We start from the raw sequence: 15144 nt of genomic DNA, 5'->3' as shown, positions 1-15144 counted from the left end.
AAATGGCTTAGTTCAGTATTTGTTTGAAGTTAGATTCTACAGCAGCCGTTTCCACCTGAATACTATATGACGTCAATTTGCTTCTCTACTTCTTTGTAAACCACATGGAGTGGACAAGGAGCAGGCAGGTGGCCATGTTAAAAGACAGTGTTGAAAGGCCACATCGATACTGTAGTGGATAATCTTCAATTGACTCGCTCAGTACTTGCTCTCCTATCTAATTTCCTTCCCTCCTCTACTTATTGAATTTCTCTGCTTTTGTCAGATTCTAAAATCGCGCCCTTACGTCATACATCGGCCAAGTTGGAAATGACTGCTCAGTTTTAACAAATACTCAGTAAGTGCGTATATATATATATATATATATATATATATATATATATATATATATATATATATATAACGTTTCAATAAAATTAAAATACAAAGTAGCACTATGTACTTGTTTATTTTAAAACTACAGATACGAAACAATACCATATCGAATGATCTAGCAACGTATTATACTAGTATGTCTATTCTGAACCTCAAAACCAAATTTTCCAGGTCTACAGATTTATGTGGAGATTACCAGATTTTTTTTTTTTTTTTTTTTTAACCAAACCAGAAAATAATATTTAATGTTATCTACATATTTTCAGAATATTATTTTCAAGAATAAAAACCCTGATTATTGCAAATATTATTGACATTTATGATGCGTCTGATTGCTGGAAAATAACTCATTTCATTTGGCTTTTTTGGCATTATCCATTAAGAAGGCCTACTGTGTTGAAGAACTAGTGAAGAGCGGAAGTCAATGTAAATAATTATTACATATTTTTTTCTAGATGTTTTAATAACATGCATTTTTACAGATAATTTACGATAAATATATAGACATTTTGTTTTTTTGATGTGGCAACGTTGCTTAAATGTCTTTAACAATCAAGCAATTTAATCAAAAACGATTTCCAAATGCATCAGATTTCCAACTTGCAACAAGAAAGAAACTATAGTTCTGACATTGTAATATTGTTGCATACTGAACTGGACTGGAAGTGTTATGTTACAGTACAGTCCTTGGTGTGTACATGATATTGTGGCAGATTATATATTTGAACTAATCTGAAATTATGTGTACCAAAATTATAGTGATGTTGGTGGCTTTACACTCTTTACGAAAATACCCAACGTATAAAGGAGTTATTAAATGAGATGGAGAAAGTAGGAGTTAGGTATTTTGTAGGTTAAATCGGAATGTGAACAACTGTGTCAAGTCAATCTACCGATGGCAGGCCGGTGTTCGTAACGCCCCATGCTAAAACGCACCCGTCATAAACTTGTACAATTCGTGCCAAACGGGTTTGGGTAAGTGTTTGCAAGTAGGATCAGTGTGATCTTAATCTTGTCATAAATACCATGTGTTGCTACTCGTTAGAATGACGTTTTCTTTTCATAAATACTATGTGTTGTTACTCCTTAGCAAGACGTTAATCTTTCGATAAACGCTGAATCGCGTATTTTTAATGAATAGATTGGGTACCGCAGGGGACCCCATCAACTTAAGCAAATCCCATTATTGAGCACTTTAGAATGAAAATTGAGAAATTTGAATATTTTATAAAAATCTCCTGTTTCCGGAAACTATTCTCCTACTTTAATTTAAAGATTATGGGCCTTATGCAGAGTCCTTTTGAAGTGTGATTAGAGCCATACTAAAGAGTTCGACTAACATATGTTCCCTGCAGTAGTCAGGCCTTTAGTATGACGCTAATCAGAACGTCGAAACGACTCTGCATAAGGCGGAAAATGTCAAATTTTACACTTCAGTCTTATGACATTCCGAGGATTGAGCACTTTCGGAATAAAGAAATGGAAATTTGGATATTTTATAAATATCCTCTTCTTCTTGCTTAGAGACGAGTTTCCCAAAATTATTCCCGTATTTCCAACTTAGATTGGTCATTTTCTGAATAAGGAAGTACAAATTTCGATATAACAGAAATGGGTTACTTTCCATTCTTAGAAGCGAAATGTTTGGAATCATTGAAACACGTATTTCCTAATTTTTAATTGAAATGAATTTACCGAAGTTCATACCTCCATGTTAAACAAATCTGTACAATGTGCACTTTCAGTATAAAGGAAAGAGGGGGGGGGGATTGGATATAGAAATGAGTCTCTTTAGGAATTTTTGAAGCACTGAAACGTTTCATTCCTTTAATTAAAACCTATATGCCAAATTCCACACCTCCAACTAAAGCGCATCTTTACATTCGGCATTTTGTGAATAAAGAAAGAGAAATTTGAATATGAACTGTGTAACCCTTATTAGCTTCTATTACGACTTTTAGTCGCCTTGGTGCGGAGTTAACTGAACTGGCAATATATCCCTGTTCCTGAGCTACTTCTTCCCACACATTAAGAACTAGGTCCCATAGCTCGTTAGCTCGTTAGCTCTCCTTGGTGGGTTGTCAGAATAATTTTCCCTGTAGAGATCTAGTAACTTTTGCGAATAGGTTTTCCATCCGAGTCAAGTCCGATGCTCTAGGAATGCAGTCGAGTAATTTAGGGAAAAATATTTTCGAAATATATCTTGAAAAAGATTAAGTTAAGGTTTTTTTAAGTCTTTCGTATGTAAAAAAAACTTAGGATAATTTTTCTTACATATATTACTAGCTAAAATAAACGTTCTTCGCAATAGAAGGAAAGATGTATAGAGAACAATTGAAAGCTATAGTATTTAAACTATATTCAAGCTATAATATAGAAAAGGTTTAACAGATCGGAAAATGGGTGACATAAATTGACCCATCGGCAACTGCAGAGGCGCCAAAACATATACAAAATCTTGCTCGCCAGACAAAAGAGAATTCAGTGATTCCCCCAGAATACAGTTAAAGTCCGTAAAGAATAATGGGTGGATTTATTTAGTTCATGGTAGGTTCCAAAAAGATATGTCCTAGGATAACTTTCGTAAACAAATATTCGGTTTTTGTGAAATATAGGATATATATGTATGCATCTGAAGATTTTCAGTTACATCCAACGCTTGGATACAGAATCAGTCCAGTGTAAAACAATGAAGTTCACTTCCTCCTTGCGATTTAGAAAATATATCTTACGATACCTCACTACTAGTCGGTACGCCTTCATACGCAATATGAATAAAGTGCTCAATTTCACCTACGAACCACAAAGGAAATAATTTCATTTCCATCATAAATGAGAAGAAATGAAGGGCGCTGTGATATTTTTTGAAATAATATTTTATCTTGTTATGATTACACGGAGGAAAGAGAAAATATTGTCTTCACTTTCTTGCCATTGTATAAAGTTCACTTATTGTCACGTTTGCACTTAAGTTTATCACGAATTGATTTATTAGGAACATGAAGTTTCTCACACTTTAGTAGTTTATATTATGGCATGCACTTCAATGGCGACACTAACAGGACGGATTACATTTTGTCGTAGTCTTTATAAGTGAAGAACATATCCACGAGAAACACTACAGCACATATGAAGGATAATACTATCATAGCAACTTCCCAAGATGGTATTCCTATTTCCCATACAAGATGGATATCACCAAATTTGAAATGTAAATTAGACCATGTACATAAGATGGCGCCACTAGTAATGAAAAACACTGCTCCTAGTAGCAATATTACCATTGCCTGGAAAAGAGCAAACGACTTAGTTCAGTATTTGTTTGAAGTTAGGTTCTACAGCAGCCGTTTCCACCTGAATACGATATGACGTCAATTTGCTTCTTTACTTCTTTGTAAACCACATGGAGTGGACAAGGAGCAGGCAGGTGGCCAGACGTTGTTAAAAGACAGTGTTGAAAGGCCAACAAGAACATCGATAGTGTGGTGGATACTTTTCACGTGATTCACTCATACTGCTAATAGTTGCTCTCCTGTCTCATTTCCTGCCCCCTTCTCTCTGCTTTTCTCTGATTCTAAAATCGCGCCTGTATGTCATGCATCGTTCCAGTTGGAAATGACTGCTCAGTTTTAACAAATATTCAGTGAGGTTCGTCTATGTATAGAAATTTCAACAAAGTTTAACGTGGAAAGAAGTAGCACTCTATTTTTTACTTTAAAACTACAGAAACAACACCACATCTAATGATCTAGCAACATATTATACTATAAGTATGCCTATTCTCAGGCTCAAAACTAAAGTTTCCATGTCTACAGATTTATCTGTAGATCTCTGGATTTTCCAAAGCAAAATTGCAACTGTTATTGACAAGTATGATTCCTCTGAATGCTGCAAAATAACTTATTTCATTTGACCATTTTGGTATTTAGTAGATCTACTGTGTTGAATAACTAGTGAAGAGCTGAGGTAAATGCAGATAATTGTTACATATAATTTTCCAGATATTTTAATTTAAAAAAAAAAAACGGATTTTTAGAGATATTTTTCGATAGATTTACATATATTTTGTTTTTCCGACATGGCAACACTGCTTAAAACTCGTTAACAGTCAAGGAATTTGCACAAAAACGACTTCCAAATACATCAGATTTCCCACTTGCAACAAAAAGAAAAATTAATTTTTTGACATTGCTAATTGTAATATTGTTGCATACTAAACTGGAAGTTACATACAATTCTTGGTGTGTGTGTATTCTGTAAAGGTAAAGGGTTTAAAGGAGGTAAAGAAGTAAAGGAGACGAAGAAAGTAGGAGTTAGGTATTTTGTAGGTTCAATCGGAATGCGAACAGCTGTGTCAAGTCAATCCACCGATGGCAGGCCGGTAGTCATAATGCTCCATGTCAAAGCATCCTTCATAAATATATTTTGTGATTCGTGCCAATCGAGTTGAGTTGAGTTGATTTTAGCGTCCCTTTCAGCAGCGAGGCTATATGAGACGTGGACCTACTGATTAACGTGGAATCCGAACCACATGAGCTCCCGCCGGGAATCGAACCCGGGTCTTCCACGCCAAAGGCGCGTACGCTAACCGCTTAGCCACGAGGGAGCTCTCGTGCCAATCGAGTTTGGCTAAATGTCTGGAAATAGGATCAGCGTGAAGTTAATCCTGCCATAAATGGATTGCGTTGTTATTTGTTAGCAACTCCATAGAATGAGCAGAAACATTGAACATACTTCATACATGTGATATTAACAATTGCGTTTCACTGTCTCAGAATCCTGTGGGGGTATTCCATATATACAGTCCCCCTGGTAGACTGCTTCTCCAAAGTGTATGTGCTGCTGACGCCAATGCACCTATCATGTTCGACATAAATTTTAAAGATGAAATATTTAGTCCAATAATAATAATAATAATAATAATAATAATAATAATAATAATAATAATAATAATAATGAAATTGTTACCATTTTCGAAATAGATATTTAATTTATTTTTATTTACTTCCCATTTCCATCCTTGATTTGATGTTTTCAAAGAAAAATCTGAGGATATAATAGTCTAACTTATTTTTTCTAAAAGAATAACTACTCTATCATAGAGATGGTATACGTGTATCTTAAGCAATCGATGAAACTCGACCGATCTTGCCGAACATTAGCGTGTTGATAGAGCTCGACGAGCTATGTTTCCGTATGTAATATGATGATGCAGACGCCTTTCCCGAGTTACTGCTCATGAAATGTGGGTTTGGATTTAGTGAACGGAAGTGTCTCAAAACCAAAAGTCCTCTGACATAGGGTAACTCTGTTATTATCAGAGTTATAACAAAATATAAGAGGAAAACCCGTCTCCAAATATGATGTTTTCAATCTATATGGTGGATATAAGTGAATGAAGTTACTGTCTTTTACGCTAACGTGTCGATGACGAGCTCCCATTTCAACCAGTAACTTCATTTACTTATGTTGTGAGTCCAGGTAAATGGCAACGTTGCATTTTCATTTAACATTGGACGCATAAAGAGTCTACAGCCCCAACGTCTCGTTTGATTTTAAATTTTTGTTCACTTTAGATTGAAACCATCATATTTGGAGACTGCTTTCCCTCGTACATTTTGTTGTAACTCCGATAACAACAGAGTTGCCCTATGTCAGGGGACTTTTGAGACACATAGTCAAGCACCGAGGACAATTGTACTGTAGGTGTTTCCTGATATGCATTGCATTTAATTTGTGGATTGGAAGGTCACTTAATGTATAAAGCTTAAGGTTTTCTTTTAACCTCTTGTGTTCCATGTGTCATTTTCCTATGTGACCTTACATTTCTTTGAATTTTTACGTTCCTTTTCAGAAACAAGGCTTTTTTTTTTAACGCTTTCGAATGGGAGTCGAACCCAGAACCACGTGCATTAAAGGTGCACGCATTAACCACTATATCAGTGAGGAGAGCTATTTCATAAATATTGGTTAACAGCTCAGTTAAAGCTATTCTCACTATTGTGTAAAAGTTATTGAATGGATTTTAATAGCTTACGATAAAATAATTCTCAACAGGCTTTGATTCTTGTGAAGATTATTTTCCCCTTAATTACCTCTTTATTAAAACAAGCTAAACTAGAATTGGAAAATAAACTTGGCTTTGGTTCCAAAGTTATTGACCATTAAATTCGAAGTTTTGACTTAGTGAAATCAAGAATGTGATACTAAGTTTTGACAGTGAAACTCATCCAAGCTTCACCAAATTCAGCTAAACTGTAGACTTTAACCTACTTAGTACGCTTGTACGGTCTTTGCTGTTAACAGCCATTCAGTGAATCACCTAAGATATAGAGTTGAGTTGATTTTGAGTTTAACGTCCCTTTTCAGCAGCGAGGCTATATGAGACGTGGACCTACTGATTAACGTGGAATCCGAACCACATGAGTTCCCTCCGGGAATCAAACCCGGGTCTCCCGCGCCAAAGGCACCTAAGATATAGAACGTACGTGGAGACTATCTAAACGACAGGAAGGCATGTTGTATTGAAGTTCAACTCCGAGTTCCCTGTCAAGACGACTACAAAATTGCTTTTCCAGCTGGAAAATAGTACTTTCACCCGCATAAAAATTATTTATGTTTTATTAGTGTGCTGTTGCAGTTGTTGGAAATAGGATTGAGTTGAAACTGCTCACAACTATGAAAATGTCCTACGTAGTTAGGGAAGTAGCATGTGCAAATAAGATATCTTCTTCTTTTTTTGAGTTTTACGTCCCACAGTTATGCCGGTTAGGCTAAAGGAGACGGTGATGATGAGTAATGAATGAAAATGGTGGAATGAAGAAACTGGGAGGAAACGGGGAGCCCCGAGAAAACCCAGGTGTTTGTCCACCACAAAGTTCACTTGGCGGGGGCTGGGATCGAATCCGGGACCCCAAACACCAGAGGTGAACGCTCTACCACTGAGCCACCGCGGCCCTGCAAATAAGATATATGTACATAGGATATAGAATTATAATGGATGTTTCAAGTTGAGTTTATGATATATGTTGTAAGGAAGATATTGAGTATAGAGTGTGTGTTCTAGCAGTGGAAATGTAAGGATGATTTGTGGTAGTTGAAGAGTGTATTGGGCCCAGATTAAGAATAAAGTTTATTGGAGAAAGCAACTGTATAAGATTTAGGTTAGCAGAGTATTAACAGCAGTGTGTTGTCAAAATAAAGGTTTCCTATAATCTATGAAGGATTAATTTTCCTCTTTTGCGTTAAACGTACTCGTTGAAGTATTACAAGAAAACATAACCTCTCTTTCTCGCTATATATATATAATATACAGTCCCGGATCCAGGGTTGTCTGAGGGGGGAGTTAGAATAACTACCAAAATAACCAATAACACTGAAACTCTTCAAAGTGACATGTGATAATATTCTTTACCTCTGACAGCATTGATGCATAGAACGGAGGAAAATATTTTAGAGAGAGTCGCAAGGGTTATGCAGGAAGAAAATGTTCTTCTCTCCTCCTGGGTTCTGTTTTTCTACGTACTTGACAAATGCTATAGTGTTTTGCTTAGTGAATCCTTCTGCTTCAACCTTTTGAAAATCGAATTAAACTATTGCTTTTGTAAAGCTCTACTTTCTTTTAAGTCCCAAACGGAAACATAGTCAGAAAGTTTCGGAAAGTGTTGCTATTTTCAATGCTAGCTTCTAATTTTAGATAGTGTATATTTACAGCGAGGGGGGGGGCACGTGCGCCTTTGCACCCCCTGTATATATATTCTTCTCTGGGATTTCACCTGCTCTGACACTTTCGCGTCATCTAATCTCACTCTTTCTTCATCTCGAGAAGGAGCTATTGCAGCCCGCAGAGAATGCGAGAAAAGAAGAAAATATAAAGATCTGCTCAACAGATACATGTTCGTGCCCGTAGCCATTGAATCGAGTGGCATTTGGGGCCTCGAAGGGCTCAATTTCATCAAAGAAGTAGGCCAACGTATAGCACACGTTACTGGTGACAAGCGGGCTACTACTTTCCTGATACAACGTATCAGCATAGCAGTTCAGCGAGGAAATGTGACTTCAATTTTTGGTACATTACCTCCTGGAAAATTATTAGAAGAAGTTTTTCTTTTATAACTAACTGTTCAAAATTTGCTGTTTATCTTGTATATCTTTTACAATAGGTATAAAGGTCAATAAACAAACTATTTCATTATATATATATATAATTGTTATAGATAGATAATATTGTTAATATTTTGTTACAACAGTGATGCAATGTTCACAATGAAAGAGCTATAAGAAGTAATAGTAATTATATCTGATCTCCATTAATACATAAGTAAAACATTTATAAAACATTATCATTATTGCTCTGGAAAAGAAGTATATTTTATTATCAGATAATGGTATATTCCCTAAAGTTATCTTAGATTTAGTTACTGTTGGAATTAGATGATACTTACTGACTTTTTCGGAACTGGTTCACCCAAAACGGTTGAACATATCAGATAAAACGTAATGAACAGAAATCCTAAGAATGTGGCATATACTATAAAGAGATCCCACCAGAGATAGTGGAACTGAACTGAAGTACATATTAGAGCCAGAACCTAGAATAATGAAACCAAAAATTAATTAAGGATATAGGTGTGATCACTTAACAAGAAACTAATGCGTAATTTATCTACAAATCTAGTTCTAAGACAGTTTTATTTTAGTGCTTCAGTATGAAATACTTGCTTAAAGTGATATTTCACTTTCTCAAACTTTATTCGTGTATGAGTCCAGCAATGTCTTTACTTACTCTATCAACAGAAGTGTAAGGTTTCAAAAGGCACATTTTCGCTTCCAAACAACGCGTCTTCTAGATAAAGAAAATATAGACCAGTGGATGTTTGGTGAGTACTTCAAATTATATAACCGTAGCCAAACCCCCTCTATGAAAATTGTTGCGTGAGTACTGCAGGACTCTGAAACATATATTTTTGGGTAGCGCGTATATTAGTTCCTAAATGAAGTCTTGACCTGACTACGGTAGCTCCCATAGTATTAGCGACCAATAGACTTTTAAAGTTTATTTTTTCATGTTTTCGACAGCCTATAACTCCAAAATGACGGATTTTTGCACCTAAGTTGGTCTATACTTTTTGTCTTATCATGGTGTTAGAAATCACCTCCCAAACGTTGTCGATGTACTTTTGAAACATCATGTATATTTGTTCTGACTCGAATGACAGAGCTTACTTCGCATGGCTTACACGTTCACCAGATCTGACCCCATGCGATTTGTATCTTTGGGGATTCATAAAAGATCATGAGTATACCTCTGCCACCTAGAAAGAGAATTTAATTACTTCAAACACACTGATCGAAGTTTGGGAAGAACTCGCTTATCGAGTTGATGTGTGCTGTGTGACGAACGCTGCTTACATCGAGCACTTGTAGCAAAAACTATTTGAGTTTCTCTTTCATTTGATGTATTATTTGTAATTGTACGTTAAATGTAATAAATACAACAAAACCTTAAAACCCCGATATTCATTTTGCAACACTCTGTTTGTTATTACAGAACAGTACTCTTCCTCTAGGATGACTTTTAAAGGACACGGTCAGTCTTCTTCTTCAACGTTTTTAGTAAGCTGTCTATATCGAACAAGAAGTTTTCTCACTTCATGTGTATTTAACAAACATACAGAAACAAAAAAATCTGCAATTTGAAAATAAATGTATGGTTCAATACAGTAGACAATATTCCTTCCCCATAAAATATCTCTCATAAGAAGTCAATTAACTGGTAAACCACCACACAAATAGTTGCAAAAACTGAACTTGATTTTTGTTTTTCTTTTTCTTTTTAATTTTGTCTGTTCACAATAAACTGCTTTCGGTTTGGAATCCTAGAAAACGTTCGATGAGCAAAAGCAATTGTGAAGAGAGTCGTTTGACCAAGAATTCTATGCAAACTTCTATTTCCTGACAAATACACTTCTCTCTCTCTTCAGGTTACAACTTCAAAGACAAAAGAAGGTTAGTTTTCGATTAAATTTGAACGAGAAATATTTCCCTTCTGATCCCCATTTTAAAATCGCCCATCACAGTAATTCAAATACTGACAGTATTCTGAAATACTACAGTACTTCGATATTAGCCTATATTCGACGGTAAAAGTGGATTTGAAAAGGTAGAGGGACACATGACGTCATGAGGTCCCTCGTGCCTATCTTTGTTCATTTACAATTTTTTAGGAAGTGCAGAACGCCATAAATACTTTTTGGAAGTGGGATAACGGCATCTTTCACGTTCCCCCTCACTTTTGCCCCTGTCTGTATTTATATTTGTAATTAAAGTACTCGTTATTTATTGTATTCAATTACAGCACAAGGTATGAGTTATCTAACTCTCTGTAACGACCTTCTCTCATTTACAGACAAATAATCATCTCCCATTTGTGTATGTTGTTCAGTTCATTTTCTTTCTCAAATTAGTCGTTTTTGAAAATTGGACAAGAACTAAATGAAAGTGCCCCTTTGCCCTCCATATTCCCAAGATGGCTGCCTTAGCACACTTTGACTCAGTTAGGACTTGTTAGTATGTTGTTGAAGGCAATTGCGACAATTGTATCAAGGAAACATTTGACTATTGATTATCTCCACGGTCGATACCTAATTCTACTGAAAATGATATGAAATATTTGAGTTTTACGTCTCACGATTATGCCGGTTAGGTTAAAGGAGACAGTGATGATGAGTAATGAATGAAATGGCGGAATGAAGAAAGTGGGAGGAAACGAGAGAACCCCGAGAAAACCTACGCACACGGTGTTTGTCCACCACAAAGTTCACTTGGCGGGAGCAGGTTTAAACCCGGGACCCCATGCACCAAAGGTGAACGCTCTACTACTGAGCCACATTCAGGGTAAAATAGTTTGTTTGTTCCTGGTTTGTGTCACTCGCAAGAAGCAATCTACCAGGACTTAAGAAGCAAATAAACATAAATAAACGAGGAGTAATAGCGTTATAGATGTGAAAGGGTGTAAAAGCCCAGCAAACTGAGAAGGCCTTGAGTCTAAGGCTGCCTTCACACTACGATCTTGTGAGCCGTTCATGTGGACCTGTAGTGTGAAGACATTGAATGAATACTTCTGAGCCGCTCAATAGATCGTGATACCAAAATACCAGCCATACTAGAGCCGACAGAAGTTGCAGATCTTGGCGATAAATTGCAACAGAAAGAAAGGAAAAGAAGATATAATTGAATGTGGATTCATCCTATAAATCAATCAAGACTGGAAGAATGTTCTTTTTACAGTCTGTTTCCTAAACTGAGAGAAGATGAAAGAAATTTTTCAATTATTCAGGATGTCTATTGTGTTCGTTTGATGAACTGTACAATAGTATAAAGTGTGCATTTCATCAGAGTAACACCAAAACGAGAAAATTTTCAATATCAAATATATGTGCACTTTTCTCCATTCCAACTGAGTTTACGCTCACGTGTGAAGGGCTCTCATAAGACTGAGCGTTACTTTCTTCCCTGGCAAAAGCCCGCTCAAGCCAGCTACTGACGTGATCTTCATAGCGGCTCAGAGCCGCAGCTCCCTTCTTGCACCGAACCGCATGTGTGAAGCAGTTGTAGCTCACAGAATCCTAGTGTGAAGGCTACCTAACAGTTGGTCTGAACTCCATTTAGAGAAGATTTACTGAAAATCCAGCATTTGCAGTGATATTTTTTTTTTTCAGTACTTGTGTTTAAAAGCTAGAAAGTATTTTTTAAAAAATCCGTCAGTATACATGAAGTAAACAGCGATTAATTTCTTTTTAATTCAAAATAACACACTTTTCTTTTTTGCTTTTTACTTTCTTTCTTTCTTTCTTTCTTTGGTTTTCATCATAAAAATTTGCACCGTAACTTACGAATTCACATATCTTCAGGATAAAATTTGGCCTTGTTAGTTGCGTTCCTAATTCAGCCATTCCGATGATTGCCCTTAAAAAAAGAAGAAAATAGAAAATATTAGTTTATTATTATTATTATTATTATTATTATTATTATTATTATTATTATTATTATTATTATTATTATTATTATTATTATTGAGACTGGTCATATATCCAAGCGTATATACCAGCATCATACGTATAATGTAAAGTTTAGAACATAATTAGCTTTTAACGACGGAAATGTCCCTATCCATCAATAGATCTCATTAAGCTGAACAAAATTATATGGGTGAATGATAATCCATATGAGTAGTTTTTGAGAAAATCAAGAATTTTTGTAAACTTTAAAATTGACGCTGTACAATAACCACGTCACCCAGGAAGATGAAACTGATACTGAGGTATTCCTTCATTAAGCTTATCATTGTTAAATTAACAAGACTACAGTAATTATGGTTAATGAGTTAAAGCCTAAAATTGTGATTGGTTAATGAGATATAGATCAAAAGTGTGATTGGTTAATTAAGGTCCAAAAGTATGATTGATTAATGAAATAAAGCACAAAATTATGATTGGTTAATTATAGTCCAAAAGTATGATTGGTTAATGAGATATCCAAAATTATGATTGGTTAATGTGAGATTGTCCAAAAGTTTGGTTAATGAGATATAACCCAAAATTATGATTGGTTAATGAGATAATGTCTAAAGTTATGATTGGTTAGTGATATGTACCACAAAACTATGATTGGTTAACGAGATATAACCTAAAATTATGATTGCTAAATGACATATAGCCCAAAATTTTGATTGCTTATTGAAACATAGTCCAAAATTATGATTAGTTAATGAGATACAGCCTAAAATTATGATTGATTAATGAGATGTTGCTCAAAATTATAATTAATCCTTAAACTTTGATTTTCTGTTCTTTCATTATAATATTGGCCAAAGATAAGACAAATCAATTAGTGATCACATCGAACTTAACAAAGTGAGATGTGTGTGAGGGTAAATTCTGATATGTAGTTTTCGAGTAAAACTAATTACAGGTATTATGTCGCTAAAAGTTATATCGTTATTTGCCGACCTGGTAGCTTTCGTTCTGTTCGAATATAATATTTATATACGAATATAAAGCCTAAAATTAAGATTAACTCAGTAACTATGGTTAATGTGATAAAGCCTAAAATTATGATTAACTCGGTAACTATGGTTAATGTGATAAAGCCTAAAATTATGATTAACTCAGTAACTATGGTTAATGTGATAAAGCCTAAAATTATGATTAACTCGGTAACTATGGTTAATGTGATAAAGCCTAAAATTATGATTAACTCAGTAACTATGGTCAGGTTAATGTAATAAAGCCTAAAATTATAATTAACTCAGTAACTGGTTAGATTAATGTAATAAAGCCTAAAATTATGATTAACTGTAACTTTAATGTTGGTCGTTTAATATTTTCCAGAGATAAGACATACATCAATTAATGATCACATAGAACTGTACAAAAAGAGATACGTGAGGATAAATTCCGATGCGTAGTTTTCGAGTAAAACTAATGACAAATATTATGTGGCTAAAAGTTACATCGTTCTTTGCCGACTTGATAGTTTTCGTTCTGTTCGAATATAATTTTTATTTAAATGCAGAGGGACAAGGGCTGGGGAAAAGCTGTTTCTTTTAGAGGGGGACTACTTTCTTCATGGTTTTCTTGTCCGGGATTTTTTTAACATTTCTACTTTAACGAAGAAATAACAGTACATTTCACCTTTTCTTTTCCACTATAATATGAAAATTTAATTACTGTATCTTGAAGAAAAATACATATGTGAAGTGCAACAACCAAATATATTCCATCACTCGATGTGAAAGAAAAAGGCAAATCGGTCGATCCAACGAAGTTGCAATTCCAACAAATTATTATCTGTAGAGCTATTAAAGTAATGTTGTACCAGAAAAAATATTTTATTGAAAATTTAATAGCGTTAACTGTAACTATTTCGAAAATGAAGTAGTTAAGACTTAGTGGAATAAGATTATCATTTAGAATTAATGCATAAACTAAAATTTCCGCTTTTTGTTTAAGCTAAAATGATCTTTTATGTTGGAAATTACGTGGAAGAAGTATATCTATTTACAGTACAGTATATACATAGCTTTTATTGAACCGTTGAAACTCGAGCGGGAAAACGTTAAAAACGCTATATTCTTGAACTTTCCTATTTGAAATTATGTTGACAGGGCATACATATAATGAGGTTGTATTGCCCTTAAACTAATGTCATAACCAAAATAACGTTTCTGGCTTTAATTTTTGTGAACTGAACTTGTAGTAGGTTTTAGCAGTATATATATATATATATATATATATATATATATAACTCACAAGAAAGTGTTTTCCTAAAACAGAATGATAAGTAAGCGAAATTCTATACTGTATCTGTTTCTTGGTTTATGACACTTTTTCTCTGGTCTGCCAGTTTGGATTTAGGCAACCCGTACAACATGTATATTTGGTCTAGGAATTAATTCGTGCGGTTGGTACGCACACATTGAAGCTGTAGTACAAACATAAATACCTTAAGAAAAATATTGTCCATCGCTAGCCACCACTTTCGCCCATCTGTCAGGCAATGTACGGATTCCGTGGCGAAAGAAGTCCTCATCCTTGGAAGCGATCCAGTCAGAGACCCATGTTTCGATATCTTCTGAAGAAGTAAACCGCTGTCCAATCAAATCGTTGTTCATGCAATCGAACAAGTAGTAGTCCGAAGGAGTAACGTCTGGTGAATACGGCGGGTGGGGTAAAACTTCCCATCCGACATTTTCTAAATTAGGGATGC

The 15144-nt window shown here is 35.0% G+C and overlaps 2 protein-coding genes across 5 annotated transcripts in view; one reads left to right on the top strand and one right to left on the bottom strand.

Annotated features, from left to right (window-relative positions):
- Positions 1 to 15144, top strand: part of Adsl (adenylosuccinate lyase) — a 647432-nt gene that overhangs the window by 388416 nt on the left and 243872 nt on the right. The gene's annotated exons all lie outside the window — the stretch shown is intronic.
- LOC145664930 (uncharacterized) overlaps positions 1 to 15144 on the bottom strand; it is a 77408-nt gene that overhangs the window by 455 nt on the left and 61809 nt on the right. For 2 of the 3 annotated variants that reach the window (XM_081732039.1, XM_081732041.1), the window contains exons 2-3: positions 12270 to 12342; positions 8820 to 8966 (exon numbers count right to left, since the gene is read on the bottom strand). In XM_081732039.1, the coding sequence (XP_081588165.1) occupies positions 8820 to 8966; positions 12270 to 12342 (220 nt within the window). Of the gene's footprint in view, positions 1 to 437; positions 3663 to 8819; positions 8967 to 12269; positions 12343 to 15144 lie in introns of those variants that run through there. The other variant, XM_081732040.1, reaches the window with a different exon arrangement.

Source organism: Thermobia domestica, chromosome 11 (genome assembly GCF_964235325.1).
Source record: "Thermobia domestica chromosome 11, izTheDome1.hap1.1, whole genome shotgun sequence".
Taxonomy (NCBI): domain Eukaryota; kingdom Metazoa; phylum Arthropoda; class Insecta; order Zygentoma; family Lepismatidae; genus Thermobia; species Thermobia domestica.
Note: the sequence above shows the minus strand (reverse complement) of the source record. Positions and strands in the feature narration are given on the sequence as shown.